The sequence below is a fragment of the Chrysemys picta genome, chromosome 23 (genome assembly GCF_011386835.1).
Source record: "Chrysemys picta bellii isolate R12L10 chromosome 23, ASM1138683v2, whole genome shotgun sequence".
Classification (NCBI taxonomy): domain Eukaryota; kingdom Metazoa; phylum Chordata; order Testudines; family Emydidae; genus Chrysemys; species Chrysemys picta.
In genome coordinates this window covers 2140668-2166567 of record NC_088813.1, presented here as the reverse complement: position 1 = coordinate 2166567, position 25900 = coordinate 2140668, and the positions used below count along the sequence as shown (strand labels likewise).

At 44.9% G+C, this 25900-nt stretch overlaps 1 protein-coding gene and 1 non-coding gene across 2 annotated transcripts; both read left to right on the top strand.

The window, feature by feature from the left end:
* Positions 1-25900, top strand: PPP1R8 (protein phosphatase 1 regulatory subunit 8). Its single transcript, XM_005306838.4, has 7 exons — positions 1-155; positions 10849-10909; positions 18400-18553; positions 19343-19563; positions 20064-20208; positions 21197-21261; positions 23322-25900. Exons 1-7 carry the CDS (start codon positions 1-3, stop codon positions 23673-23675), a joined length of 1155 nt encoding a protein of 384 aa, XP_005306895.2. The 3' UTR covers positions 23676-25900.
* LOC112060232 (small Cajal body-specific RNA 1) lies at positions 13198-13362 on the top strand. Its single transcript, XR_002889546.1, has one exon. It is a non-coding gene; the product is annotated as a small Cajal body-specific RNA 1 (non-coding RNA).

Below are 25900 nucleotides of genomic sequence, written 5' to 3'. Positions count from 1 at the left end.
ATGACGGGAGCGGCGCGCGGTGCATGCCGGGATCGCCTCCCGGCCGGTCCTCCTGATTCCCAGCCTGCCCCGGGCCCGCTTGAATGGGGTATATACAAGATGGCGGCGAACGCGAATTCTTGTGGCGGCCTGTCGCTATTCGACTGCCCAAGCTGGTGAGCGCGGCTGGGGCTGCCCGCGCGGGCGGGGCTGGGAGGGCTGTGGGGGGTAGGGCTGGCACGGTACGCGTGCTGTGGGGCTGGGAGGTGCGGGGCAGGGCTGGCACCCGTGCACTGGGGTTGGTGGCTTGGCCGTGGTATGGCAGAACCTCTCATTCAGCAAATTATTGGCCAAGGTGCAGAACTTGATATGCGGTGTGTGTCCTCAAAGAGTGTAAACGTCTGATCAGTCAGAGGTATGGCTTGTGTGCTGGGATGAGAGCAGGACTCCTGGGTTCTATCCAGGGTCTGCCACTGATTCCTGCTGTGGCTTGGGGCAAATTATTTTCCTTCCCCTTGCCACAGTTTCTTTATCTGTAAAATGAGGATTAATAAACACTTTTTTTCTCATGGGTGTTTAGACTAGGTGAGCTGTTTAGGAAGCATTTTGAATCTGCACAGTGAAGCAGCACACTTTGGGAGTGTGATTGTTATGCAGTGGTGCTCACCTACTTGAACTTGTGCAAAGTGCAGATAAATGAATTTCTTTCATAGCAACTTCAGATCTGAGTTCTGTTTTATATTTACTGTAGCTGCTGAGATAACAACACCACGTCTGAACCATGCTTATGTGTTTTTTTTCCATAAATGTTTCCCCAAGATTTTAGTGAAATAGGGAATTGGAGCAGAGTAAGCAAAAGCCTGACATGCACTTCAAAAGTGTGAGAAACCTGTTAACTTGAAATTGGCTGTGATTCCCTCCTCCCTCCCTCCCCCTTATACTGAGGGGGAGCCTGTTGGAGGGAATGCACAGGTAGAATGTGAAAGTATTATGGGCTTGGTTGCTATCTGTAGCTTCAAAGAGAACAAGACCAAAGGCCTATTTGGTCATCCACACCATCATCCTTGCACAGTGCAGGATTGTTTTCTTCAATGTATTCAAGTTCTGTGCTTGGGCTAACTTTAAATTCCCTAGGAGAAAAACTACAGTAAAAACATTGAAGTGGCAAAGTCAAGCACTCAAAAATCAGGAGATGCCAGTGGTAGCCTAATTCCAACCCTTGTTTGTATGCGTGTGATCAAGTCTTTGCTGGCATGATCACCTATTTCTTCCGCAAGACCCCAGCGCTATTCAGTGGATAGTGCTCACCGAATATGTCTCTGTTCTACATTGCTTTTTATCCATCTCATCCCTTTGTATTGTCTCATGCTTTATTTACTGCACACCATGTAAACCTTGCACTTAATACAAAACTACTAATTTACTTATGTGCTTTTCTAGCATTCTTGTTGTCATAGTATCTGAGAGATTCGGCTGTAGTCCACGAAAGCTTATGCTCTAATAAATTTGTTAGTCTCTAAGGTGCCACAAGTACTCCTGTTCTTCTTTTTACAAACACTAAGGAACACTCCTGTGAGGCAAGATGGTGTTAGTTTTCCACCTATAAAATAGGAGGGAGATTAAGGCCAAAATTGTTAGGCATCCATGATTAGCTGATACTTAAATGCAGATGGTTTGGGCCTGATGTTTCAGTCTACTTGACAAATTTATAGCACGTCATATGCTCAAAGCAGAGAGCTATCATTGACTTCACTTGCAGTCATGAGTGCTTAGCACTTCTGCAAATCTGTCCCCAAATGTCTCAAGTCAGGCACCCAGAAAATGAAAAACCCAATTACTGACCACTTGTGAAAAGTTTTAAATGACTTGCCAAACATCACATAGGAACTGTGTGGCACAGGCAAGTGTAGAATCCAATTCTCCAGAGTGTCATTCAACTATCTTAACCAGGAGACCATTCTTTTTCTTCCTTCGATCCCCTTCCTCTTTTGCGACACACCTTCCCATTTGCAATAAACAAGGTAGGGGTCCTATAGGCGACAGTCTCATTCACTACAGAACCACGATTCATTCCCTGAGCACCATCCGTCTCATGTAGGGCCCTCCCAATTTCATTGCCATGAAAAACGCATCACGGACTATGAAATCTGGTCTCCTCCTGTGAAATCTGGTCTTGTGTGTGTGCTTTTACCCTATACTATGCGTATTTCACGGGGAGACGTGTGTGTGTGTGGGGGGGGGGGGTGTCGCAAGGTTATTTTAGGGAGGTTGTGGTATTGTCACCCTTACTTCTGCGCTGCCTTCAGAGCTGGGTGGCTGGAGGGTGGCGGCATCTGACTGAGGGCCAGCTCTGCAGGTGGCAGCTCAGCAGTAAGGGTAGCAGTTCAGCAACCCCCCCCCCCCCATAATAACCTTGCGATTCTCCCCCACAACTCCTTTTTGGGTCAGGACCCCTATAATTACAAACACCATGAAATTTCAGATTTAAATAGCTGAAATCTGAAATGTACACTTTTTAAAATCCTGTGGCCTTGAAATTGACCAAAATGGACAGTGAATTTGGTAGGGCCCTAGTCATGTGCACAGAATGAGACAGAATAAATAGTATGTTAAAGGTCTATAATGCATACACACACATGGGTTTTATTAAAGTTGTATGTGTAACCTTCATTCTGGCACTTTAACTTTTGAGAGCTTGCAACCTGTGTCTCTTTTTAATTTAGGTTTTTAAATGTAAATTCTTGGCTTTAAAAAAAAAAAATTGGTCAGGTGAAATTATATTGACCATCATGTGGGTCATCGGCAAGATTGGGACCTGTAGACCACCGACTTCTATAATTTGAGAACTGAGTATCTGGTGGTAGTAGTCATCCCTTATCCTCTATATGGACCAGCCACTAGAGGAGGAAGAGATGCACATTTTATCAGTGGATTCTCAGATATTTTCTGGATAGGAATATTGAGACTTGGAAAAGAACTGAGGACTTCCAGGTTCTGGACTGGAGTGTGCCCTAGTCATTATACATCATCTTCTGTCCCTGGCTTCTGTCCCCTTTACTCCTGTTGTTCCCAGACTACACCTACTCACTCTGCTAAACTCCTCACCTCTTTGCATTCTAGTCAGACTGCTTCCTTCTCCATGGCATTGCGAGCACAAGAGGGACTGTGTCTCTGTTCTTAGTTCTGGTACCTGGCATCATGGAAGCCTGCAGTGGGTGGGAGAAGCAATTGTTGGAAATGCCTTCCTTATGGAGCATGCTCAGTCCAGTTACCACACAGGAGCTGTGTGGGAATGGAGCATACTTGGTGCGGACAGAATCTTCAGGGAAGAATGCTGCTGGCTTTTAATAAACCTCTACAGAAGCATGTGCAAACTGCAATTTTTCAGAGGCTTTTAACTCATCCAAATTCGCTGGATTTACACTAGAACAGCAAAAGCTGCATCTCTGACACAAGAGCAACGTCCCTGCCAAATTTCAAGTTCCTCCTCCAAAGCATGCAGGTGATAAAACTTCTCAGTTAAATCACTGAAAGCACCAGGAAAATGTTGGTTTGCCTAACTTTTCTCTTGAAAACAGCTTTTTACTGACACTCAAAAAAAAAAAAAAAAAAAAAAAAAAACAGCAGGCACCCAGAATGGAAAATTTCAGCCCCAATGTTTAAAGTTTGGCCATGTTATAAGTAACTCAAAATGGTGTCTTTGTAGTAGAAAGTGTCAGGCATGTTCCACCATTGGTGTTTGTGTTTTAACCAGTTGTGGGGAGGAGCCCTGTTGCAGGTGGACTTTTTTTTTCTTCTGATTTTGAAGTACCAGTCTCCAGTAAAGATTAAGAATTTCATGCTTTGTTTAAAAGCTTTACTGTTTGTTTATAAGTTCTTGTTCATAAACTTAGTTTTAATTTCTTCTGAACTGAAACATGGACGACAAGATCTTGACATAAGCACAGTGGTGGTTTATAAAAGCTGGGTATGTAAATCATATGTATACAGAGGGAACATGGCAAACTGTCCTCCAGTTATGCCTCCCTGGGCTGGAGAGGATTCACAGGAGCAGGCTTCAGCTGTACAGTGTTCTTGAACTATCTGAATCCTTCATTATCCAAAAGTTTCAGGTGACCCCTGAGACATTTATATCATGCAGGGTGAACTTCAATTATCTGTGTATGAAATATAACGTGTGATACAAGACTTGAAACTTTGGTTCATCAGGAGGCAGTTGGCAAGAGAATAGCTGGTTTCAGCAAGCAAGTCTGGAGAAGCGGGTAGTTGGGGCCTCAAGGCACTGCTAGGATCTACATAAAAATTTGGTGTAAACTAGAACATTTTAAAGATACAAGTTGCACTTCACAAGTATCTTTGAACCAAGGTCAAGCTCTCACTGGTGGAGAAGTCACAATGTTTGTTATCTGGAGAGGATGAATGCCTTCAGAGTTCAGGAAATTCTACCGTGCCCTACAAGCCAGGCACTGGGATATATATAATAGTAATGTAGACCAAGATTTTATGAAAGAGGTGGCTAAATTTAGGCTCCTAAATCCACATTTAGAAACCTAAATAAGTGGCCTGATTTGAAATTAACACATTAAAATAAAACTTGTCCAGCCCACATCTTTAACAGCTAACACATTTTAAAAAGTATTTTTAAAATATCTAATCTAGACAAGACCTTATTGTTGCAAAGAGTTCTCCGAAGGTGAACTGAAGGTAACAATGTACTGTTGTTAACCTCAAATAATAGCACTGAGAAGTGTAAACTGTTCCATTTGTCTTAATGGTGTGTTAACACTCAACCCTAAAGACAACAATCTGAATATTGTGAAAAGGATATTGTCAACTTGAATTTTTTAACTGACTTTAAAAAATTCAGCTATATAATAAAGTATGCTATAATTAGCATCACTTCAATTTTTGAGAATTTCTGTGTTCTGTTTATAAAGGTCTCTTGTTTGGGCCTGAAAGCACCAACCTCAAACATGTAAGGGCTCAGACCTCTTTCCCTCACCTTTCTCTGTGCACACACTCCTGTCTTCTCCTGTTTCAGTTTCTGCTTTGTTGCTGCTAATACTGATAAAAACACCTTGTTGCTGAACCTGAGAGAGAATCCACATGAACTCTCCACGTTTTATGAGTAATGCAACAAACGGTGAAACAGACAAATCAGTAATCTTTGCTAGAGTGATGTTGGGGATTACTTCTAACAATTCTAGATACAAAATTTTCAGATGAAAATCTGATTTTACAATTGATGGTGTCCTTTTAACCATTTCACTGCTGATCACTTTCCAGCCAGTGTATTTATCCAACAATCCCAAACCGCCTCCCTAGATGCTGAAAACTTGCACTGTGCCTTGCCCTGTTGCCAAGCCTGACACCTTCCCCCGACTGCTACAGTGCAGTAATCTATTTTCAGTACAGAAACCCGAAGCCTATTGAAAATGCAAGGGTAGTATTAATAAATGGAACCAATCAAGTTAACAAGGAATATTGTACTGACTGAATTATAGGAAAATACAATACAAACTCAAATTTCATTTTTGATGCTGTTGTAAACGCTTCACTCTGTTGCACTGAAATATCACAGAATCCACAGACCTAGCCTCATGATTTAAATTAAGTTTACCGTGGACCACACTGGGCTTTGGCAATAGAAGTTTTCTTCATGGAGAATGCCAAAATGCTTTACAGGTTGAACCAACCAAGCCAGGCTACACACAGGAATCTCTTCACCCACCAGGAGTGTCAGTGTAAAATGAGGCAACTACTTAGCAGTGAAAATGAGTCCTGATGGGAGCCAAAGAACCCTATCCAATTGAAATTGCTACTTCATCCTTCTTCAAGAATCCTCTTTTTAGAACAGTTCTAAAGGAACGTCTTCAACTACGAGCTGTACGTTGATAGATGTAAAGGCCAGAAGAGACCATTATGGTCATCTAGTCTGGCGTGCATAACACAGGCCATGAAATTTCATCCAGTGTTTCCTACAAGTTCTGTGGAAAGGATTTTATTCCCATGACTTTCATTTTCAAAAATGAGGAAATCTTTATCCAATTCCAGATCTGAGTTCTGAACAGATGCATCTGAAATTTCGATGTCATCTGGTGAGCCCAAGACACCAGAATTCCTCCAAATATTGTAGGATTGATTCAGAGTTCTCAGCAAGACTCTTACTTCCAGATGCCCATTCAGCCTCTCCTCAGGAAGAATTTAAGATTGTGTGAGCTACAGCCATTACTATAATACAGGGGCGGCCAAACTTTTTGGCCTGAGGGCCACATCAGGTTTTGTAAATTGTATGGAGGGCCGGTTAGGGGAGGGGGATCATGGCCTGGCCCCCACCTCCTATCTGCCCCACCCCCCAGGCTCCTGCCCCATCTATACACCCCCAGTCACTGTCCCCTGGACTCCCACCGCCCCATCCAACTCCTCCTCTCATTCCTGACGGTCCCCCTGGGACCCCTGCCCCATCCAACCATCCCTTCTCCCTGTCCCCTGACTGCCCCCGGAACCCCTGCCACCCCATCCACCTCTCCTCCTTCCTGACTGGCGCCCCTCCCCCCCCGGGACCCCTGCCCCCATTCAACCCCCTGTCTCCTTCCTCCTCCGACCCCTATCCACACTCCCGCCCCCTGACCATCACCCTGAACTCCCCTGCCCTCTATCCAAACTCCCCCACACACTCCGTGCCTCCTTACCGCGCTGCCTGGAGCACCGGTGGCTGGTGGCGCTACAGCCGCACTGCCCAGCTGGAGCCAGGCCACGCTGCCGCCACTGCGCAGCATAGAGACCAGGTCAGGCCGGGCTCTGCAGCTGCGCTGCCCCAGGAGCTCACAACCCCACTGCCCAGAGCATTGCGCCTGAGCGAGCTGAGGCTGTGGGGGAGGGGGAACAGCAGAGGAGGGGCCAGGGCTAGCCTCCCGGATCAGGAGCTCAGGTGCCAGGCAGGACGGTCCTGTAGGCCAGATGTAGCCCGTGGGCCGTAGTTTGCCCACCTCTGCTATAATAGGATCATTCTCTGCAGTCTTGCTACAGCTCTGAGTGGGTTTACAAAGTCTTGCTGCAGTATCTGTTTATCTGAGATACCAAAAATTAACACTTATCTGTCTTGGTGGCTGGCTACTTAAGGCTCAACCTCCACAGGGGGTGCATTGTGCTTTTGAGGAAGTATTCATTGGAGCTCAGGATCAACAATAAAAAGCTGTTCTTCTACCCAACTCTACTTTCCACAGGAGGTGTTTTTGATTTCAAGTTGACAACTGCTTATCTTCTTCCAGGCAAGTTTTAGGAGATGCAGTAAACAAAGTACCCATATCCCAACTTAGACAACGTATGGTTCCATCTGAGGTTTCTGGGGCTAATGACCTCCTGCACCTGTCAATCCTTTTGCTAGACTCTGCTTGAGACTACTAGAACAATGTCTAAGACAGGTCTACTCTTCCCAGCTAGACAGCATTCACTCAGTGATGATTATGGCCCAAGATGGACAAGACTCCTTAACAGGGGGGACGGTTCCAAAGAATGCCTGTAAGAAAGTATCTTTTTTGTTCAACCAAAAATAATTGTGCACAGGTTTGGAAAGTCTCAGAGCAGTGGAAAATCAAGGAAACCAGATCTCCCATAAATATTCTAGTTTGGAGAGAAATTCACTTGACCCTCAAGTCACTTCCTCTGCACATTCAAAACAGTATAAATCCTGGTGGAGAGCATCACACTGAGATACTACATCAGTCATCAAGGGGAGCTTTCCCATGCCTCTTTTGCAAAGAGAGAGTTCTGCTTTGAGTGGTGTATTTGTACCAGGAAGCCTGGCTGGCCATCTTCTTGGAAAAGACACTATTCTAGCAAACAGTCTCAGTAGTAGAAACATGATTCAGTACAAATGGCATGCTCCAGCTAGACTTCTTTGCTACAGAAGAAAATGAGAAATGGCCTGACAGGCCTGGCCTACACTATAATGTTGCTCCTGCTGATGTAAGTCACCCGCTACACCAACTTACTAACCCAACCTGCACAAGAGGCATAGTGCTTAGGTCAATAGAGTTAGGTCAACACAATGTCAGTGTAGACCCTGCGTTGCTCACATCAGATGGTTCTGGTTGTGAGCCCCAGGTGGCTGACAGCCGGAGCCCTGCCACCCTGGGGCTTGGGCTGGCAGTTTCCCACACTCAGGCCTGGTCTACACCGGGCGGGGAGGGGGAATCGATCAGAGTTACGCAACTTCAGCTACGTGAATAACCATCAAGTATCAGAGGGGTAGCCGTGTTAGTCTGAATCTGTAAAAAGCAACAGAGGGTCCTGTGGCACCTTTAAGACTAACAGACGTATTGGGAGCAGTAACCATGTTAATCCCAGGATATGAAAGAGACATATCTTTTATTGGACCAACTTCTATTTGTGAGACAGACAAGCTTTCAAGCCACACTGAACTCTTCTTTAAGTCTGGGAGAGGTACTCGAGTCACAGCTGACTGCAAGGTGGAACAGATTGTGCTACTTAAACTAAACATTGCCCATTAACCCTCTGCAGTCTGAAAACAAAAAGAGGGTGTTAATGGGTTAGGTTGTTGTAATAAGCCATAAATCCAGTGTCTCTGATCAGACCATGATTTTTAGTGTCTACCAGTTATTGAGTTTAATTTCATAACCCACTAACCCCCTCTTTCCACCTGTTCCACCTTGCAGTTAGCTGTGACGCTGGGGGTACCTTTCCCAGACCTGAAGAAGAGCTTTTGGGGCTCAAAAGCTTGTCTCTCTCACCAGCAGAAGTTGGTCCAATAAAAGATATTACCTCACCCACCTTGTCTCCTTAGGAACCTGAACAAGGCAGCCTGGATTGAGTTACTGAGTTCTGATCTAGCCTTTTCCAGTGAGTGTCAGATTCTGCTAGAATCATAAGGTTTCCCCATGTTGCTGTTAACGATAAACACCTTTATTCTGGTGGTGCCAAAAGGCCCCAGCCAGGAATAGGGCTTCATTGTGCTGCGCATTATACAAACATAGGTAAGAGATGGTTCCTGCACTGAAAGCCTTAGATTCTAAGCCCAAGTCTACACTGCACACCCTACAATGGCATGGCTGTGCTATTGCAGCTGCGCCGTTGTAAGGTAAGCAGTATAGCCACTCTTTGTTGCCAGGAGAGAGCTCTCCTGGTGACAAAATAAAACCACCCCCCATGAGGGGCAGTAACTTCATCGACAGGAGAGCAGCTCCAGCCAACAAAGCGCTGTCCACACCGGCACTTTTCGTCGTCAAAACGGTCGTTTGTTTGTTTGTTTGTTTTTTCACATCCCTGAGCGGCAGAAGTCTTAATGAAGAAAGTGTAGTGTAGACAAAGCCTGAGATACAAGGGTAGAGGAGGGAAATATAACATGAAATAAATTCATAGACAATGAATTGACACCATTTTGTTAGCTACGTGTTTTCTTGTGTGTGTTTGGGGTTTTTTTGTTTGTTTAAACTTACAGGTAGAAAGATGGGGAATGGCAGGAAGTGTAATGTTAGTGCAAAGAGTAGGGGAAGGAAGGAGTAGAAAAAGACAATCAAAGCTTCTCATCTGCCTAGCTATGAGCAGCAGCCAGTGTTTTGTAGGCATCAAAGCAGAAGTGAGTCTTTAGGAGGCTAAGGTAGCGGCTGGTCAGACTGTATACAGAGAGAGGTCTTTGATACAAAGATTTTCTGCTAAATTCTGGAGGAGGAAAGGAAATGAGGGATAAGGGCTGTGATTTCTTGTGTGTCCTTTGTTCAAACATTTTAGATCTGGAAAGGCACATGCACAGCCCCCAACGTACTGTTTTCCACATGGTTCTGAATCTGAAGCATATCCCCAAAACATTGACCTCTGCAGGTAATCAATGAGGTGAACTTAAATTACAAATTTCTTTCCCAAGTCTACAGGCAATGCTCCAGTGTCACTGCTATTATACAGAGCTTCCCAACAGTAGCAGAGACTCTGGTCTCTTACACTCCAGCTATTCAGAAATTGGTGGGCAGCATGTAGCTGATAATCATGTACACCTCTACCTCAATATAACGCTGTCCTTGGGAGCCAAAAAATCTTACCCGTAATAGGTGAAACCGTGTTATATCGAACTTGCTTTGATCCACCGGAGTGCGTCTCTTCTCCCCCCCCCCCCCCCCCCCCCCTGGAGCATTGCTTTACCACATTATATCTGAATACGTGTTATATCGGGTCACATTATATCGAGGTAGAGGTGTAGTTGCATAGAACGTTTGAGCCGCACCAGAAGCAAGCAATGGGGATATTTCTAGTGGAGGAGGAGTAGAGTACCAGAGATGTGTCCTCACTGTTTCCCCAACAATCAGGAGGGTCTAAAATGCAGCAGTGGGGGAAACCACTGTCTCGCTTCTAGTAGCTGAAGGGAAAGGCAGGGGGCTTCAGGTTTATCAGATATCTACTAGCTAGCAGTTAATACAAGAGATGGGAGTCCCCAAGCAGGGTGCAGGGACAGCCCTTGTTAGGAACCCCAGCCCCTCTCCAGTTCCAGAAGCTGGGAGTTGGCTGCGTTTCTCACCTGGCGTTATCCAAGGAAGTTGTTAATGGCAGCACTATCCCCCTCATCTTTGTGTATCGCTTGTTGGTTGATTTCCTTTGATGGCTAGCAGGTTTCTGGTGAGTGTTTCAAGCCCATCTAACCTCAGTGTGCTGTGGCAACTGAATAACTTGGTAAGTACAGAGAGAGATTTTTGTCTGTAAGCAAAACAAATCTGGGACCTCACATACAGGACACTTGTGGGACTATTTTTTTTTCACAGTAAACCTGGATTTGGTTTGGATTTGTTTGGGATTGATAGAATGATGGTACGATGTTAACAATACTACACATCAATATTTATTTCTCTCCTTATTTTCCAGGGCAGGAAAACCTCCCCCTGGCTTGCATCTGGATGTAGTCAAAGGAGACAAACTAATTGAGGTATGAAAATAGATGTAATAAGCATGCAGAAGGAGATGGGATTTAACCCATCTGTTGATGGGGAATTGAATTCCATTGCTTTATTTCCCAGTCTTCCCCCTCCATGTACACCCCAAAGTGACCCTTCCCTCTCTGTGTGCACCCCTAAGTGACCCTTTCTTCCCCCGACACACTCTTTTTTTATTATTATTTTTATTATAAACAGTGATCCAGCCCCCAACCTTTCACCACAGCCAGCCAGGCTTAATGTTTGTAACTTATTTTAATGAAGTGCAAAGTCCCCATTGTGTACGTGCACTGGGTCCCAGTCAGGAAGCTGTGCTGTGCATCATCAGCTGCATGGTGATTGGGTTTAGGAACGTAGGACTGGAAGGGACCTTCCAGATCAGCAAATCTAGTCTCTTGCTCTCAGAGGTAGCCATTCATATAGTCATGTAAATAAATGTAGCATGCTCCATCTTAAAACTGGTTAGGTGGTTTGCCCCCACTACTCCTACTGAAAGGCTGTTCCAGAACCTGACTCCTTTGATGGTTAGAAACCTTCCTCTAATTTCCAACCTAAATGTATTCATGGCCAGTTTGTGCCAGAATTCTCCTTTAGATTTGAGAGCTCTTCTCCATCCCTTGTGTTTTACCCTTTCTCTCCAATGTATTTATAGAGAGCAACCTTATTCCCTCTAAGCCTTCATTTTGCTAGGCTTAAAAGAACTTGGCTTGTTTGTCCCTCATAAGAGAGGTTCTCCCTTCCTCTTATCCTAGCAGCACTTCTCTGCATCTGGTGAGTTTGAATTCATCTTTCTAGAACGTGGGTAAATCCCAAACAAAACACAATTAAAAAAAAAAAAGCAAGTATTTCCAAAAGTGTTGCTTTGTGCAAAGCCTTATTTTACCAAACTTAAATATTGGGTCAGAGTTGTCTGCCTATCCCCTAAAAGTATATATGCTATTGAAGGTTTTAGTGTAGCTGGTCTCGGATTCTGACCAGCAGTCCTTGTCAGAAGTACTCCCGGAGCCTGGTTTGGTAAGCAGAAGTTCATTTAACTAATGCCTGGGGAGCCCAAATGTCCAATGCAAAGTAAGTAGTATTCAACTGATTCTGAGCTGCTTATTGCAGGGGTTTGTTACTATAGTTTGCCTGTAATATTTTTACAATAAATTTTAGGAAAGTTTTATTTATTTATTTAAAAATATTAGAGTTCAGCAGTGGGAACAAAACCATTCAGGGAGCCAAAGGTTACAAAGTAGGGGGAGCCAAAATAATGCTGCTAAGGAAGAAATTGGAGGATTAGGAATCTGAGGCCTGGTGAAGCGAACCCGAGGAGCTGGGAGTCATTGTTCACTGGCTTGCAGTGTGCGATATTGCAGGATCTTTGGCCAGCAAGGGAATATTGCCCCTGTCTCACAGGAGATTGGACCAGCAGATCAAATACATATTTTGGTTGTGGTACCAAAAATACCATCTCTTCCCATTTAACAATTCATGTTCTGGAACTTATTTAATTGTATTCTTCCCAAGCCACAGTCCAGTTTTAATTCACAATCTTTTTCTACTACACAACATAACCAACCCAGTTTGGGGGAGTGGTGAAAGAACCTAGTAAGTCTTCAGGCTTATTTTAAGCACTTTGTTGATGTATCTCCTATCACCTAGTATTGTCTGTAATATAGTTTGTCTGTTGAGAATGTAAGCTCCTTGGGACAGGGACTATGTCTTGTGTGTGTTGTATAGTGCAGAGCACGACCATAGTCAAATAGCGGATATTTAACACTTTAGTAAGTGATTCCCTCATTGGAATTCTGAAGTGCTACTCTGATTCCCTGGCATCCCTGCTCCGATTCTTTCTTGTCTTGTAATCGCCTATCCTGCCCTTCTTCCATACGCCATATATCACAGCCATCAACTTCAGGGTGAAAAATCTTCATCTTTCGATCATCCTGCAGGGCCTATATTCCAAGACTCATTGATATGTAAAACATCTGGCTGTACCATGAGTAAAGGCTGAATGTGTTGTGACATCAAGAACCTGACTTCACTGATTTTCATTGGTCAACTTCATAGGGCTGCAAAAAGAGCAAAGATAGTGACAGGCAAAGAGGATTTCAAAAATTTTCACTTTTTCTAATCTAGTGTTATTGGTAAAGGTGAAGAAATGTTTGTACCCAACACATGACTTTAAGTTGACTGACCTTTTTAAGGGTCATCTGTTTAGACTAGTCAAAAAGCTCTGCATGTTTTTCTGTAGTTAGTGTTCTCTTACCTAGCCACTGCTAATCTTTACAGATTTACTAAGCACTTGATACTAACCGAGCTATCTGTATCCCAGCTCTCATGTAGAGATCTGAGATATATCTTGTGATTGCTGGGTCTGAGAAGTGCAATATTAAAACAAGCCATGAAGTATTAAGCTCAGCGTGTAGAGGATCACACTGGGTTATAACTCAGAGGCACAGAGGAGTTTCAAGCTTGTCTACACTTAAAATGCAACAGTGGCGCCACTGTAGCGCTTCAGTGAAGATGCTACCTATGCCAACAGGAGGGGTGTGACAGTCTATGTATGTGAAGTTGAGATTCTACTGTATAGTTGTTACTGAAATATTTTAAGTCTGGGTAACTTCCACAAACCATTTTTCAGAGACAGACACACTGGTACCACCAGACAGATATCAGTAAAGTCAAGTGGGCTATCGCTTGCTTAAGCAGCCATTCTCCTGCAGGGGGAAGGAGTGAATATGAAACTTATATTGCATCTCAGGAATGTTTCAGCCCTCACGTCCACGAGGGACTGCATGTCATCTACACCTCAATTGGGGGTCGGGGGGAGATCCTCAAAGGGGGGAGGCTGGTATGAGAGAGAGAGAGAGACAGAGCTGAGTTGGAGGTCTATCTCTCTACTCATGATATCAACGAACACCTGACTCTGAACTGGGGGAGTGGTCCCTGGCTGAAAGGAAATCCAGCCTGTGAACTATTACAACTTGTGGTGAAAGAGTCTTGCTTTAAACTCTATTAGCTTGTTAAAGTTTAGGAAGTAGCTTGTGTTTTTATTTTCTTTTGTAACCAATCCTGACTTTTATGCATTATCACTTACAATCTTTCTGTGGTTTGTTTATTTTAACCAGTATGTGTTTGGATTAAAGTGTGTGGAGGGAAATAAGAACAGAAAAGCATAAAAAATGAGCAAAGGTGCAGCAGCTACAAAGATGGATTTGGCCAAATTGAAGTTGAAGGAGACTTATGTGCAAAGTGAGTGTCAAAGTCCGAATGCTAACATTTGACACTTGGTACTGGTGTAAATAACAATTGCATTGACTCTCCTTGGGACTAGAAATAAGAATGAAAAATTCCTAGGTCAGTTCTTACAGTACTTTGAGCACAGTATCCTGTGGCTCCTAGGGATTTAAATACCCATGTCTGGTTCTGCTCACCCAGTAGGAGGGAGTTGGTTGAGAACGTGAGAATAAAAGGGAAACTTAGTACAAGGAAGCACCAGCTCCTTGACTCTACCATAATAAGAAATGGGATTATAGACTGCAGCTCCACAAAGCTTTGTTCAACATCTTTATTAATTATCTGGATGATGGGGATTAATTGCACCCTCAGGAAGTTCGCAGATGACACTAAGCTGGCGGGAAAGGTAGATATGCTGGAGGGTGGGGATAGGGTCCAGAGTGACTAGACAAATTGGAGGGTTGGGCCAAAAGAAATCTGAGGTTCAACAAGGACAAGTGCAGAGCCCTGCACTTAGGAAGGAAGAATCCCATGCACCGCTACAGGCTGGAGACCGACTGGCTGAGCAGCAGTTCTGCAGAAAAGAACTTGGTGATTTACAATGGACGAGAAGCTGGATACGAGTCAGTAGTGTGCCCTTGTTGCCAAGAAGGCCAACGGCATATTGGGCTGTATTAGTAGGAGAATTGCCAGCAGATCGAAGGAAGTGATTATTTCCCCCCCCCCCCCCCCCCCCCCGTTTGGCACTGGTGAGGCCACACCTGGAGTATTCCGTCCAGTTTTGATTTCCCCCTCCCCCCCATTACAGAAGGAATGTGGACAAATTGGAGATAGTCCAGCAGAGGGCAATGAACATGATTAGGGGCTGGGGCACATGACTTACGAGGAGAGGCTGAGGGAACTGGGGTTATTTAGTCTGCAGAAGAGAAGAGTGAGTGGGGATTTGATAGCAGCCTTCAACTGCCTGAAAGCGGGGGGGGGGGCTCAAAGAGGATGTAGCTAGGCTGTTCTCATTGGTGGCAGATGACAGACCATTGCTTCTTGTTTTCAAGTTGCAGTGGGGGAGGTCTAGGTTGGATATTAGGAAACACTATTTCACTAGGAGGGTGGTGAAGCACTAGAATGGGTTACCTAGGGAGGTGGTGGAATCTCCATCCTTAGAGGTTTTTAAGGCCCGGCTTGACAAAGCCCTGGCTGGGATGATTTAGTTGGTGTTGGCCCTGCTTTGAGCAGGGGATTGGACTAGATGACCTCCTGAGGTCTCTTCCAACTCTAATATTCTATGAAAGGTATTGAATTCAGGAAAAGCACCTGGGGAACTGAATCTAGTGAGTAAGACACTTTTGGAAGAAGCAAAAAATCCATTGGGGTGAAAAGTTTGGGGAATTCTTAAACCTGCCATGATTAAGGTGCAGCTGACCTCAGAATTAAAAGTGCAAAGCCATATTGTCTGCTTCTTGTTAAGAAATGCTCAGATAAAATATATGAGGTCTTGAGAAAAAACTCTATGAAATTTATTCCAGTGCTTAACCATTCTGACAGGACATTTTTTCCTAATGTCCAACCTAAACCACCCTTGCTGCAATTTAAGCTCATTGCTGCTTGTCCTATCTTCAGAGGTTAAGAAGAACAATTTTTCTTGCTCCTCCTTGTAACAACCTTTTATGTACTTGAAAACTGTTATCATGTCCCCTCTCAGTCTTCTCTTCTCCAGACTAAACAAACCCAATTTTTTGAATCTTCCCTCATAGGTCATGTTTTCTAGACCTTTAATCATTTTTGTTGCTCTTCTCTGGACTTTCTCCGATTTGTCCACATCTTTCTTGAAGTGTGGCGCCCCGAACTGGACACAGTACTCCAGTTGAGGCCTAATCATCGCAGAGTAGAGCAGAAGAATTTCTTCTCGTGTCTTGCTTACGATACTCCATGTCCTTCATTACTTTAGAATTAATAGATCTCATCCTCTTAAACCTAGTTTTTATTCATAGATTGTAAGAGGAAACCAAGCTTTCCTGCTTTTTCAACTCCCAATTGGCTTCTTAACTTTGAAAGAACTAATCGTTGAACTGAACTAGTTGAGTAAACTGAAATGAAGAAAATATCTTTGCACCTACAGAAGAGGCTACTGCCATCAAAAACTTGTTCATCACTTCAGCAAACTCTGGTTCCAGGTGCTTAGCCAGTGACTTCGACCAGTTTAGTTTCACCAAGTTATTTTAGACTTTGCAACAGAAGTACTGCTTAATTTTATTTAATTTAAATTATTTTAAAATACTATATTTTATCATTTACATTAAAAACTTTTTTTTCAAATTATGAATTTGTATTCACTGTGACGTTGCCATGCAGCCCACTGCCCATTCCATCAGATTGTATGAATAGGAGCCCCAGCTTGGTGCTATGGGCACAGGGAAAATGTCAGCTTTTGTTGGCTAGGGTGCTATAATGGTCCTATATGCGTCCACACAGAGGCAGAGTTCTGTGGTGTGCAGCGGCACCTTAAGTGAGCATTTCCTGGTCTTCCAGTGTTTGAGTTGGAGGTTTTGCAGTTCCATGACTTAGGCTTGGTCTACACTAAACCCCCAAATCGAACTAAGGTACGCAACTTCAGCTACGTGAATAACGTAGCTGAAGTCGACGTACCTTAGTTCGAACTTACCGCGGTCCAGACCCGGCAGGCAGGCTCCCCCGTCGACTCCGCGTACTCCTCGCGGCGAGCAGGATTACCGGAGTCGACGGGGAGCACTTCTGAGTTCGATTTATCGCGTCCAGACAAGACGCGATAAATCGAACCCAGAAGTTCGATTGCCTGCCGCCGAACCAGCGCGGTAAGTATAGACAAGCCCTTAGAAGGGCATGGGGACTTTGTGAGTCACTGTATTTGTTTAAATCTTAATCCACCCAGACCCTTATCCTCTAAATTACTTTCCTCATAAGCCACATCGCATACTTAACCGATGCACACATGTCAATCCTGAATATCAGCTGCACCTGTTTCTGCAGTTCTAATTAAGGTTTTGTTACGCCATGAGGAAGATTAATGTGTGGTGGTGGCTAGTGTTTCCTTACTATCTGCAGGCAGAAGGAAGTTCCTTTTGAGTGTATGGCCTGGTCCACACTAACCCCCCAGTTCGAACTAAGGTACGCAAATTCATAGCTGAATTCGAAGTACCTTAATTTGAACTTACCGCGGGTTCAGACGCGGCAGGCAGGCTCCCCCGTCGATGCCGCGTACTCCTCTCGCCAAGCTGGAGTACTGGCGTCGACGGCGAGCACTTCTGGGATCGATCCGGGATCGATTTATCACGTCTAGACAAGACGTGATAAATCAATCCCAGAAGATGGATTGCTTACCTCCAGGTCCGGCGGTAAGCAAAGTGTAGACCTACCCTATGTCACTTGTCAATGGAAATACACTCTATTGGCATTAGGGCGTAGTGTCTCATAACTTGGTACCTTGCTTTTTTAGGGTTTACATAGAGGGGATGTCATGCATGCCCAACCTTAATCCAGTTTAAGCAAACGACTTTGTTTATACAATAAGTATGGAGAGCTAGAGTAAGAAGGAAAAGCTAAGATGAGTAACAGAAGAAATGGGCTGATAGGTGGATTTGATTGTGGGTGAAAACCCACTGGAGAAACCAACTAGGCTAAAGCAAGCTCTGGAGAACACAATGTAGGCACAATCCTACATGGGACTCGACATTCTGCATTGGACCCAAGGTCCATCTAACCAGTATGGCGTCTCTGACTGTGCCTAGTACCATATACATCACAGGAAGGTGTGAGAAACCCCACAGTAGACACATGTGGGGTAATCTCTTTCCCTTCCCCCCCACCCCCCCGCCTCATCCCAATACCTAATAGTTAGATTGGTTTAAGCCCTGAAGCATAGTGTTTTATCCCTTCCAAAACTCTGTTTTGCACTGGCCTCAGGGAGGTGGACTGGATAGGACCTAATAGGTGTCTTCTATCTCCAGTTGCTCTGATCTTATAAAGCAGAGCTTTCTTTGAATTTCCTTTGATCAGTTCAAGACAACATTGAAATGTTTTCCGACAGATTTTAATATGCTGAGACCATGTCACTTCCTATGTCGTGCATAGTCTTTCCTTTCTCTACTAATTTGCTAAAGATTTGAGTGATTGTGATGGGTTTTGATCTGTTTGCTTCATGTTCTAGAGTCCATGTTTTTAGGAAGATCTGGGAGATTGTATGACTCTGATAAGGTAATACTGTTATTTATTTACTATTCTACCTCAGAAACTGATCATTGATGAGAAGAAATATTATCTATTTGGGAGAAACCCTGATCTGTGCGATTTTACCATTGATCACCAGTCCTGCTCTCGGGTCCATGCTGCCTTGGTGTATCACAAACATCTTAAGAGGGTTTTCCTCATAGATCTTAACAGCAGTAAGTAACTTGGCATTTAACCAGGGAGCGGGTGTAGGGTGATTTGATAGTTTGACTGGTTGGATTTTAAAGATGTTTGAAAGAATGTTTTGATGCATGAGGATTGAGTTTTTGTTAACTTTTTATTGACTGAGAACTTGTAACACTTCCAATGCACTACATCCCAATGCTCAAACCTTCTTGAACATCCCCAGAGCTATATTCCTTTCCAGTCACATTTTGCCATGTGGGGAAACAATGGCCATCTGGGATATGAACTAACATGCTCATTCTGAGATTGACGCAAGCAGCGGGGGGTAGAGGGACTCCTTGCGTCACTCAGTGCCCCTCCCTCATTCAGTGATTGATGAGTGTTTTCAGGCTCTGGAGTGGATCAGAGTGGTAGCATGGCAGTGAGGTTCCAGAGGGACTTGGCCTTCCCTTCAAAACTATAATAAGCTTTTTTTTTTTTTAATACTTCAAGTTATAAAGCTACATCTCCATTGTGTAGGGCACTTTCTCAGGATCTGGAACTCAAGGGAGCTCCAGCCTGTACCAAGAAGCTGGATACAAGCAGGGGGTGGCTAGAAGTGTTAGAGGAAACCTGAAACCAAAGTGTGCTTGTCATTTCTGTTTGAGTTATTAGGGGAGTGCTGACCCCTTGGTGTCTGGGAGTGAGCCCCCTGCATGGGATGTTCGGGTGATAGCGTTACTGCAATGACGTATATATCCAGCCATGGGTTTTGACCTTACAGCAATGTTCCAGTTCCCCAGTGACAGTCTGTTTTTTCATTCTGATATTCTCCTCAGCACATGGCACGTTCTTGGGTCATATCCGTTTGGAACCTCACAAACCCCAACAGATTCCCATTGACTCCACAGTTTCATTTGGTGCCTCTACGCGGGCGTATACTCTGCGAGAGAAGCCGCAGACACTGCCATCTGCGGTTAAAGGAGATGAAAAAATGGGCGGTGATGATGAGGAGCTCAAGGGCTTACTGGGCTTGCCGGAGGAGGAGACCGAGCTTGATGTGAGCACCATGAAGCATTGTGCCTCTTACTGGGTAGCACTCCCCACCATTGGCTTGAGTGTCCTTGGGGCTCCTTTCCCTGGTGCTGTAAATGTCTGCTGCTGGCAGGCACTCACAAGCCATCTCCTGCCACTAGGATAGGCTTGCCTTCATGCTACTTTCCAGCACCTCTTGTATAACAGCCCAGTGACTTTTCTGACAGGCACCCAGCTGTTTTCTTCCACCCCAGCCAGACCCACACCAGGTCGCTGGCAGTTCCCCAGCCCTGGTGCTCGTTCACAAACAGTGCCTGCTATAGCCCCATCACCTGCAGTCAGTTAGTGGAGGGCAGACCAGGAGGGGGACAGAGAAAGTGCAGCTGGCACTTCTGCCCCATTCTTTCCTTGAGGTTTAAGGCTGGGGCTAAGTCATGTGCTGTGCTGTTAACTCTCTCAGCTCTCAGATGGCAGCTTTGTGCGTTATAGCTGCACTGACCATTTCCTCCCTGATGGTGCCCTTAGAACCTGACCGAGTTTAACACAGCCCACAACAAGAGAATCTCCACGCTCACCATAGAGGAAGGGAACTTGGATATTCAGAGACCAAAGAGAAAACGGAAGAACTCCAGAGTGACGTTCAGCGACGATGACGAGATCATTAATCCAGGTGAGCATGTGTATCTTGCCCCTCCATCTCCTCACCCCCACCCCTCTGAGAGCCTGCGTGCTAATATCCCATATTTGGAGTCGTCCACCCCCACCGTGGCCAGCGAGCCAGTCAATTGGAAAATACAGAAATCTGAGTTGGGGACTGGCCCTTCAGAGAAGTGCCCACATTTCCCCACGTTGGTGTTATGCCCTCCGAGGCACTTCCCAGCTGAACCGTACTGCTCTGTCTCCTGAGAGGAGTACATAAGGTCCCTCAACGCCTACAGCTCCTGAGCCACTTGCTGAGCACCCAGACGGAGCCCCTGAGGTGGTAGAGGCCGGACTTCCCACGGCTCAACACCAGACGTGCTGAGCTCTCATACTTTGGTGTCTAATGGGAGCTGAGTGTTTTTGAAAATCTAGCCCTAGATGCTTTGAGCACCGGTAGTTGCAGGGATGGCAGGCCAGAGTTTGGATCCACAGCTCGAATTTCCCCTGCTAATCTGCATGGGCGGCTGGGGGGTGGGTTAATGGTTAAATTCCAGTTAACGGTAAGCCTAATGCTTAACCATTTAACCTTTTACATCCCACTTCAAGCATCAGCCAGCGTGAGTTGTTCAGGTTCCTTATTTCCAATTTGAATTTGTTTGTCTGGAAGTTGAAGCTTGGCAAAGTCAGTCTGGAAGGAAGGTGGGTAGGGTAAATTAACCATTGGAACAACTGTAAGCTAAGCAATATCAACACACCCATCCCCAAGGGTCAACAATTCTTCCAGCTCTTCCCAGCCTGAATAAATTAGGAGCCCACTGCCACTAGATGGCCTCAGCAGTATGAAGGATCTTAGTTTCTCTACTGTGCACATACAGCTCCTGAACTGCAACTTTCTGAAGGGAAGGTCCATATGACACTTCCATATAGAGGGGCGCTTGCATGCCATGTGCACACTGCAGTGTACATCCTCTCTTGGAGCCTTCATACTAAAAGCCTAATCCTTCTCATGCTTACAGAGGACGTGGACCCTTCAGTTGGGCGTTTCAGAAACATGGTACAGACAGCAGTGGTCCCAGTTAAGGTACAAACTAACTTCCAAATCTAACCAAAAATCTTCATCTGTAATTTGTAATCTGTAGTGTGAATTATTCTCTTAAATATTGTGCCTTAGGGTGGTGGAATTGTCAGTGTTTTCTTTTTGTGTTCAGATGGATTAAAGGGAAACTGGCTGGTCTGTTCAGGTTCATAATTTAGGCAGCGTTTACAAAATTGAAGATCAATAGAAATGTCCCAAATATTTTTCTAAAAATTCATTGGCTGTGTTTTTTGGTATTCTGTGGTGAGAGACATAAGAGCAGTGATGGGCAACCTGTGGCCCATGGGCTGCAGGGTAATCGGCTGTCAGGCCGTGAGACAGCGTTTACATTGACCATCTGCAGGCACGGCTGCCTGCAACTCCCAGTGGCTGCGGTTCGCCGTTCCCGGCCAATGGGAGCTGCGGGAAGCGGCGCGGGCTGCAGGGATGTTCTGGCCACTGCTTCCCGCAGCTCCCATTGGCCAGAAATGGCGAGCTGCAGGCGGCCATGCCTGCGGATGGTCAATGTAAACACTGTCTCGTGGCCTGACAGCCAATTACCCTGACAGGCCACAAGTTGCCAACCACTGGATTAGAAGCTGGCTAGGGGGCAGAAAACAACAAATAGGAATCAATGGTCTGTTTTCTACACAAGAAAAGGTTAACGGTGGGTGTCAGAGAAAGTTCCATATTAGGACTGGTGAGGTTTGATACATTCACTTTTTCCGTGGGAAGGCAGGGAACAATGAAGTGGGCAAGTCTTCAGATGGCACCATTATGTAAACTACTCAGGACTAAAGAAGACTGAGGAACTTCAGAATAGCCTAACAGTGTGATTGCAGATGAAATCTCATATTGACAAGTACAAAGTAATGCGCGTGGGAAGGAATACTTTGAGTTACTCATAAGATTACTTACATTCTAAATTAATTATAACTGCTCTGGAAAAAGACCTGGGTGATCAAAAGCAAGACACAAAATCTGCCACTCATAATCCCAGAGACAGCCCTGTTTGTCAGTTTGTATCCAGGTAAAGAAATATACTTCAGAAACCATGCCCAGTCAGCCATGCCTTCTGGACACATGCAGGTTGGGCAAGCAAGCTCAGGAGGCAAAGATGGGAAGCTTAGTCTATTCCATAAACTAAACCCTACCTAATGCTTCCAGCACTCAGGACTGGTCTCTGCTACAGAGTTCGGTTGACGAAAGGCAGTTTACGTCAACCGAATTATGTCAGTGTGGACACTACAGCCTTGCTCCCACCGATGTAAGTGCCGTACTACACCAACATATTAACTCCACCTCCATGAGGCATCGGCGTAGTTAAGGCAACAGTGTCCATGTAGACACTTCATTACTTACATCAGCTGTTCGCTGTCATTCTTGTCAATGCTGGAGCTGTGAAATTGACAAAAAGGCTGGAAGGTTCCCTGCTGTGAACCCCACACCTGGCTCACAGCTCAGCTTGTCATCCCAGGGTAGGTAGGGGCACTCTCTGCCTCGAGGCTGGGCTGCTCCACCGAGCTCTCCACTCTGAGGCCGGGCTGCCCTCCAGGCTCCCAGCGGGGAGCTCCACCTGGAACTAAGAAACTGTGCTCTCAGCCCACCCCCACCCCCACCCCCACTGTCCCTGTTTAGTCGGTGCAAGCGCTCCTGGTGAGGACGTGCTCCACTGACAGAAGGAGGGTAGTGGTGGACCTGAAAAAACACCGTAATTAATTACTGCAGTGGCTGTGTCTCGACTTAACTTAAGTCGACTTAAGTTTGTCATGTAAACATGCCCTCAGTCTGTCCTGCACTCTGCATCAGTGAGAGCTTTGGGAGTGACTTCAATGGCAGCCCCAAAGGAAAGCCAACTGGGGTGATGGGGAAGAGGATAACCTGTCCATGTCTGTGTAACTGCTTCATATAGGACAAAGCTATGCGTGGTGTGCATGGTGACCATTTGTGGTGTGTGAGGAGAAGGTGGAAAAAATTAGCTAGGATCCATTTAAAGTGGCTTCTTGTTCTGGACCTCCATGCTGTGAACCATTCACTAAATAGTTCTGTCTTCCCTCCAATTGCAGAAGAAACGGATGGAAAACCCAGGCTCGCTGAGCATGGATGATTCTGTAACACGGCGCATGCAGAACTTCCCCTACGGTGGAGGATTGTATGGTGGCCTGCCTCCCACTCACAATGAGGCAGGTTCCCAATCGCATGGCATTCATGGGACAGCACTCATTGGAGGCCTGCCAATGCCCTACCCCAATCTTGCCCCAGAGGTGGACTTGACTCCTGTTGTGCCATCGACAGTTAGCATGAACCCTGCTCCCAACCCTGCCGTCTTTAACCCTGAAGCTGTGAATGAACCGAAGAAGAAGAAATATGCAAAGGAGGCTTGGCCAGGCAAGAAGCCCACCCCTTCTCTACTGATCTGAGATGGGCTTTGTTTGGGGGTGGGAGCGATGAACTTGAGAAACTGTTCCCGTGCAGTATCGTCTTTTAAAGTTTATGTCCTAACCACATGTAATATCAAGATTGGAGGAGTGAAATGTCCCTCAAAGATCTGTCTTCAAAACATTTTTTTATGTCTGTAAAAAAACACATCTCCCACCTCCTTTTGAATCCAAAGGCCTTTTCCCTTGGACATTACGCTCCATAAGTTAAAAGGACACTGTCAAGTAATTCAGCCCCCAAATTTATGGCCTGATCCTGCAAACACATCAACTAGTTGTAGTGCTGACTACTATGAGTAACCTTGCTCCAGCTAGACTGCTCAGGGCGGTATGCACTACCTCAAGAGTAAGTGTGCCGGGGCAGGCCTAAATTCAGTACTGAATCGGGCTTTTGTGTGTAACTTTAAAACATTACAAAATGTAATATAAATGGAATGGCTTTTATTGTTTTACTGTTACAAAATCACATAAAGGCTTTTAGTTTGGCTGTAAACATTCCTTTGTACTTGCAACCTGAAACATTGCAGCATCTGGATAGCTCTTGAGAAGCTGGAGGTGAAATGGACAAGAAATAAAAGTGAAACTGACTTATCACCCTCTGTTAAACACAAAAGGCAAACAGCAAAGAAATGGTTAGTGTGAACTCCTTTTTAAAAACCCTTCTGCTCTAATATTCGAGGTGTTATAAAGAACACAAATAGGGACATTTGATTTTTTTAAAGTATGGTCTTTAATCTTTCAGCTGAAATTAAATTATCTTTTATTGAAGAAAACACACACACACACACACACACACACACACACACACACACACACACACACACACACACACACACCACCTCAAGATTTGAGAGCATACAAGGTGTCATGGGTCTGTGATTAGGAGCAGCTAGCCAGCCAACAGCCATGGGTTGGTCACATACAAACTACATGGGTTTTAATGATTAAAGGATAAATCATGTGCACTCTTTTGTATTTTGTCCTTTTCCCCTGCTAACAGCAGAGGGCAGGGGTTAAAGAAAGCAGCAGATTCCTGAAATGATGGTACTTTCTCAGTGGAATGTAAAATCCTGCCTCATCTAAACAAAAGCAGTTTTCTGAGCTTGGGTACACAGCCCTCTGGTCTGACCTCTGTTTTCTTTCAGTTGAACAAAATGATAAATTTGACTGGGAATACTCCTGCAAATCCTCATTTTTAGTTTCTAAAACTGAAATTTTATGTTCATTCAGTATTTTGCTTTAAGTAAATACATAGAGAAATCAGTGCTGCGTTGTCCTAGGCTTATTCAGGAGCCTTTATATTGTGTGATTAAAACAGTTAATCTAATTAGTCACCATATTATTTTTGGAATATGTGCCCTAAAATATGATGCAACATCCCTGGCGGGTCATTAGTAGTGCATTGTGAGGAGTTACCTGGCAAACTAGTGTTGCCAAAACCTGACAGCCATCAGAGTTATGCTGCCTTGTAATGTATCAGATCTGGCCATACACCCTTGAACTGCTTTGGACAGATGTTCCAAAATCAGTGTAATTTTTGCTTCTGCAGAATGACAAATTCTATCATGTTTGTGGTATAAAAATGAGCTAGTAACTACCCCAGCCAGGATTGGTTGAAGTCCCTTATGGCCTGGCTGGTTCCCTCCCCCTCTCCACCATGTCTGGCTCAAACTACTAGATGCTGGAGCTTTTCCTGGTGCCATTTCTCCATGGTATGATTGTAACACACCATGTTTTAGGTTGTCATGCCAAATGGCTTGTGTTCCTCCTTCGTTGTTCCTATTCCAAATCCTCCAAAGTCCACTTACAGACTTCCTCCCTAGATTTTTAGTTCTTCTTCTCAGGCTGTAGGATTTTTCTCTTTCCTGCCTGTCTATGTTATGAAGGCAACTCTTTAAGATGTGACCAGTTGGGGCAAGTAAAAGTTGAACAGACTTTATTTTACAAGTGACTCTTTGCAAGATCTCCCTGGGGAAGGGGAACTTTCCTGCTTGTTGTTTTGAAGCTCTTCTCCTCGTTGGGTTTGTACAAGCTCTCGTTATTTCAGAGCTCTATGGCTATTATGGGCCAGGAAGGAGGGGATGGCATGAAACCCATGGGCTTTGTACAGAAGTTTGTACATTTGTGTAATAGGCCTTTTCACACTTTCTGTTTAGCTTTTTACCTGTAACCTTTACTACATTGTAAATTAAATGCAAATTTTGTCA

Excerpts from the sequence above, each read along its gene's own strand:
- PPP1R8 (XM_005306838.4), top strand. The coding sequence starts at position 1 with ATGACGGGAGCGGCGCGCGGTGCATGCCGGGATCGCCTCCCGGCCGGT. Across the intron at positions 18,554-19,342 it reads CCTCATAGATCTTAACAGCA|CACATGGCACGTTCTTGGGT; the intron begins GTAAGTAACTTG and ends TATTCTCCTCAG. Across the intron at positions 21,262-23,321 it reads CAGCAGTGGTCCCAGTTAAG|AAGAAACGGATGGAAAACCC; the intron begins GTACAAACTAAC and ends CTCCAATTGCAG.